The sequence below is a fragment of the Syzygium oleosum genome, unplaced genomic scaffold, assembly GCF_021117445.2.
Source record: "Syzygium oleosum isolate NSW1041296 unplaced genomic scaffold, Sole_v2.1 Sole_v2.55, whole genome shotgun sequence".
NCBI lineage: Eukaryota > Viridiplantae > Streptophyta > Magnoliopsida > Myrtales > Myrtaceae > Syzygium > Syzygium oleosum.
In genome coordinates this window covers 861,903-864,886 of record NW_026607539.1, presented here as the reverse complement: position 1 = coordinate 864,886, position 2,984 = coordinate 861,903, and the positions used below count along the sequence as shown (strand labels likewise).

The 2,984-nt window shown below is 48.7% G+C and overlaps 1 protein-coding gene across 1 annotated transcript; it reads right to left on the bottom strand.

Annotated features, from left to right (window-relative positions):
* Positions 1-395: 395 nt before the first annotated feature.
* On the bottom strand, positions 396-1,618 carry LOC115667051 (LOB domain-containing protein 37-like). The gene is made up of 2 exons (XM_030588679.2): positions 1,378-1,618; positions 396-1,169 (listed from the first exon to the last, which is right to left on the bottom strand). The coding sequence occupies exons 1-2, from the start codon at positions 1,559-1,561 to the stop codon at positions 706-708; spliced, it is 648 nt and encodes a 215-aa protein (XP_030444539.2). The 5' UTR covers positions 1,562-1,618; the 3' UTR covers positions 396-705.
* Positions 1,619-2,984: the final 1,366 nt, after the last annotated feature.

The window sequence follows — 2,984 nt, the reverse complement described above, 5'->3', positions numbered from 1 at the left end:
CCGGTGAATACAGGGTACTCACTCGGCCACAGTGTTTCTTCCGACAACAAAATTAATCAAGGAACTCGCTTGACGTCGCAGTAATCGAATACATTCCTTTTCAAATAGGGTATCTCGATGCTCCTTGAGTACTCGAAAAACTCCTCAACGCTTTGCCTTGATCCAAAATTCGAAGAAGGATTAGAAGGGAGGATAATTTAGCAATCTGAAATGAAATTGTACAGAAGTTAAATTATAAAATTGAAAAGGTTCCGATTCACGAACTATGCAATTAATTACCACTTAAAAATTCATTTAAAAAGGCATTCTTATGGCTTGGTTAGCAATCTCTATCGAAAATTGAAAGCTTCCTCCATCACTAGCGGTGCAATTCATTTAAGAAAAAAAATATTAAATTCGAGAAGAAGATAATTCATCGAAATTCTCATTTCTTGGAACAGAGCAGAAATCTCATGCGCAATATTTCCCCCCAAAAAAAAAAATTTCCCGAATTAATTGCATTAAATGTTTATATTCTCACGTCATGGCCAATACGGACCGTCGGATACCGTCTCATCCTCTGGTTAGATCGGATCGGACGGATATAAATGCTTCACAGAAAAAAAAAACTCGAAAAAACAAAGGAAAAACAAAAAAGCCGCTTCCTCAGTGGGTGAGTAGTCTCCAAAATCCACCGGCTGTTCCGGTAGCCGGCGACCGCTCCGCTCACGCGAACAGTCTCAAGAGCTTCGCCTCCCGCCTCCGGCACCCGCCCTCCGACGACCCGCTCCGCCACGTCGCCGCCGTCGTCGTCCCCGACTCCTCCTCCTCCTCCTCCTCCTCCGGCGGGGTCGCCGGCCGCCGCCGCAGCGAGGCGGGCGACGTCAAGGACAGGCCGAGCCGGTTCTCCTCGACCTTGGCTGGCGCGTCGTCTAGGGGCGGCGGCGGTGGCGGCGGGGGGCTCGGAGGAGGCATGAAGTGGTCCACCTCCGACACCGAGCTCCGGTCGAGATCGAGCGAGGGGACGGCGCCCGCGGGCTCGGGGAGCGGGTGCAGCGCGCCGCCGCAGAGCACCGCGTCGACCGCCGACTGGCAGAGCGGCCAGTTGCCGGTCCACATCAGGCCCACCGCCCCTCCCACGGGGTTTATCGTCCTCCCCACGGCTTCGAACAGCAGCGACTGAAACAGAGCTGCGAAGAGCGCGCACGGACCAAACCCAGGTCAGGATTCGATATCCACAACACACAAACACCGACAAAACTTCAGATGATTCGAGAATCCCAACACGAATTTCACCCAGGAAGCTCGGGACACGGGGGAAAAAGATCGTTTTTTTCATCACGCTCCGGCGAACTACCGGAAGGCGGTAACAAAAGAAGCAGGGTAGGGGGATCGTACCGGGGCGGTGGGCGGCGGGGGCGGCGGAGACGAAGGACATGAGGGCGGCGCGGCCGAAGAACTTGGCGACGAACAGGGTGGCGTGGGACTGGGCCTGCGGGGAGTCGATGAGCTGGAGGCACTGCCGGAGCATGCAACCGTCGCTGCAGCCCTTGCGGAGGACCCGGCACCCGTTGCAGCTCATCCTCTGATCATCCACACCGCTCCAAGACGGCTGTGGCTATGGCGGAAGCTTCAGAGGGGGAGGAAGGAAGGTCTGTTCACGGAGGGCCCCGTATATATGACAGAGGAGAGAGAGAGGGTAGGAGGTAGGAGGGGGGTTAACCATGGTTAGCCTCGTGGGTTAACCGCGGTTAAGGGGACGGTACGGATCGTGGGTGGTTCCTTTTGGGTTCCGAGGAATTTGGGGGTGAGAGAAACGGCTCCGTGTCTCCGCAGAAACGGCGCGGCGTTTTTCCCCCACTCACTCCTCAGATTCCTTCCTTCGGCGTGAGTGAATGCTGCCCCCCCCCCCCCCCCCCCCCAATCCTTTGCTTTGCTTCCCCAATTTGCTTTCCCTTTTTCTCCACTTCTTTTGGTTTTGTTCCTTCTTCTTCTTGAAATGAGGATTCTTTACTGCTCACACATTGTTGTTCTTTCCTAAGTTATAATGGTGAGGAATATGCACTTTCTTTTTATAGTAGATAAATAAATATATAAATGCGCGCGTGTCGGCGTTCTTTTAGGAATACTCTGACGACTGCCCGAATTGAAGCGAGCCGACCAAATCCGTATATTTTTCTGGGTGTTTTCGGGTCGGTTCGGGTAGTGACTAAAACGTCGGGCTTATGATAATTCGGTTTTTTCTTTTCGGGTTATAAACTGAGACGGATCCGAAACGCATTACTGAACTTATTTTGAAACCAAAACGATTCGAGTGAAAAACATTTTACGAACAAAAAATGAAAATCATTATATCTTAGATCATGCATAAGAGTAAGTTGGTACAAGCGCACAATTAAGTATGCATTAACCTCACTAAATTTGGGTCAAGACAATCCGGGATATCTACACAATTTAAAAAAATAATAAAGGAGATAACTTGACCGACCAGAACTAGTTTTTTCCGTTCAGGTTCTATGTGGGTTAGGTCACAAAAAAAAAAAAACATTTACCCTTCATGTCCATATCAAGTCGAGTATCGATTGGGGCTCAAATAGAATAGGTCAGTGGGCATCCCTAAATATAGGGTGTGACATTCGCATTTTCTTACTTGACTAATTTCACAGTGTACATCAGTGGTCCATCCACATATAGTAGGCAAGACTCCGATTAAAGAATGGCCGGCACAACTGTGAAGGTTGCATTGATTGAGACATATAAATAGGATTAACAATTCAGACTAAGCGTTGTACCACTTGGCATCTCGTTTGTTTTTTGACAGTTTGAAGAGTAAATTTTGAAGTGCGCTTGTAACTACCAATTTTGGTTGATGCTATTATGATACTTTTTTTAAGATACCCAAATAGAACTTAACAATTGATTTTGACGACTCATTTGATATGATATGCCGCGAATTCAAAACTATGAATTGAGCCAATTATTCCTAAAAAAAGCCCAAATTGAAA

Excerpts from the sequence above, each read along its gene's own strand:
- LOC115667051 (XM_030588679.2), bottom strand. The coding sequence starts at position 1,561 with ATGAGCTGCAACGGGTGCCGGGTCCTCCGCAAGGGCTGCAGCGACGGT. Across the intron at positions 1,170-1,377 it reads CCCCGCCGCCCACCGCCCCG|CTCTGTTTCAGTCGCTGCTG; the intron begins GTACGATCCCCC and ends CGCTCTTCGCAG.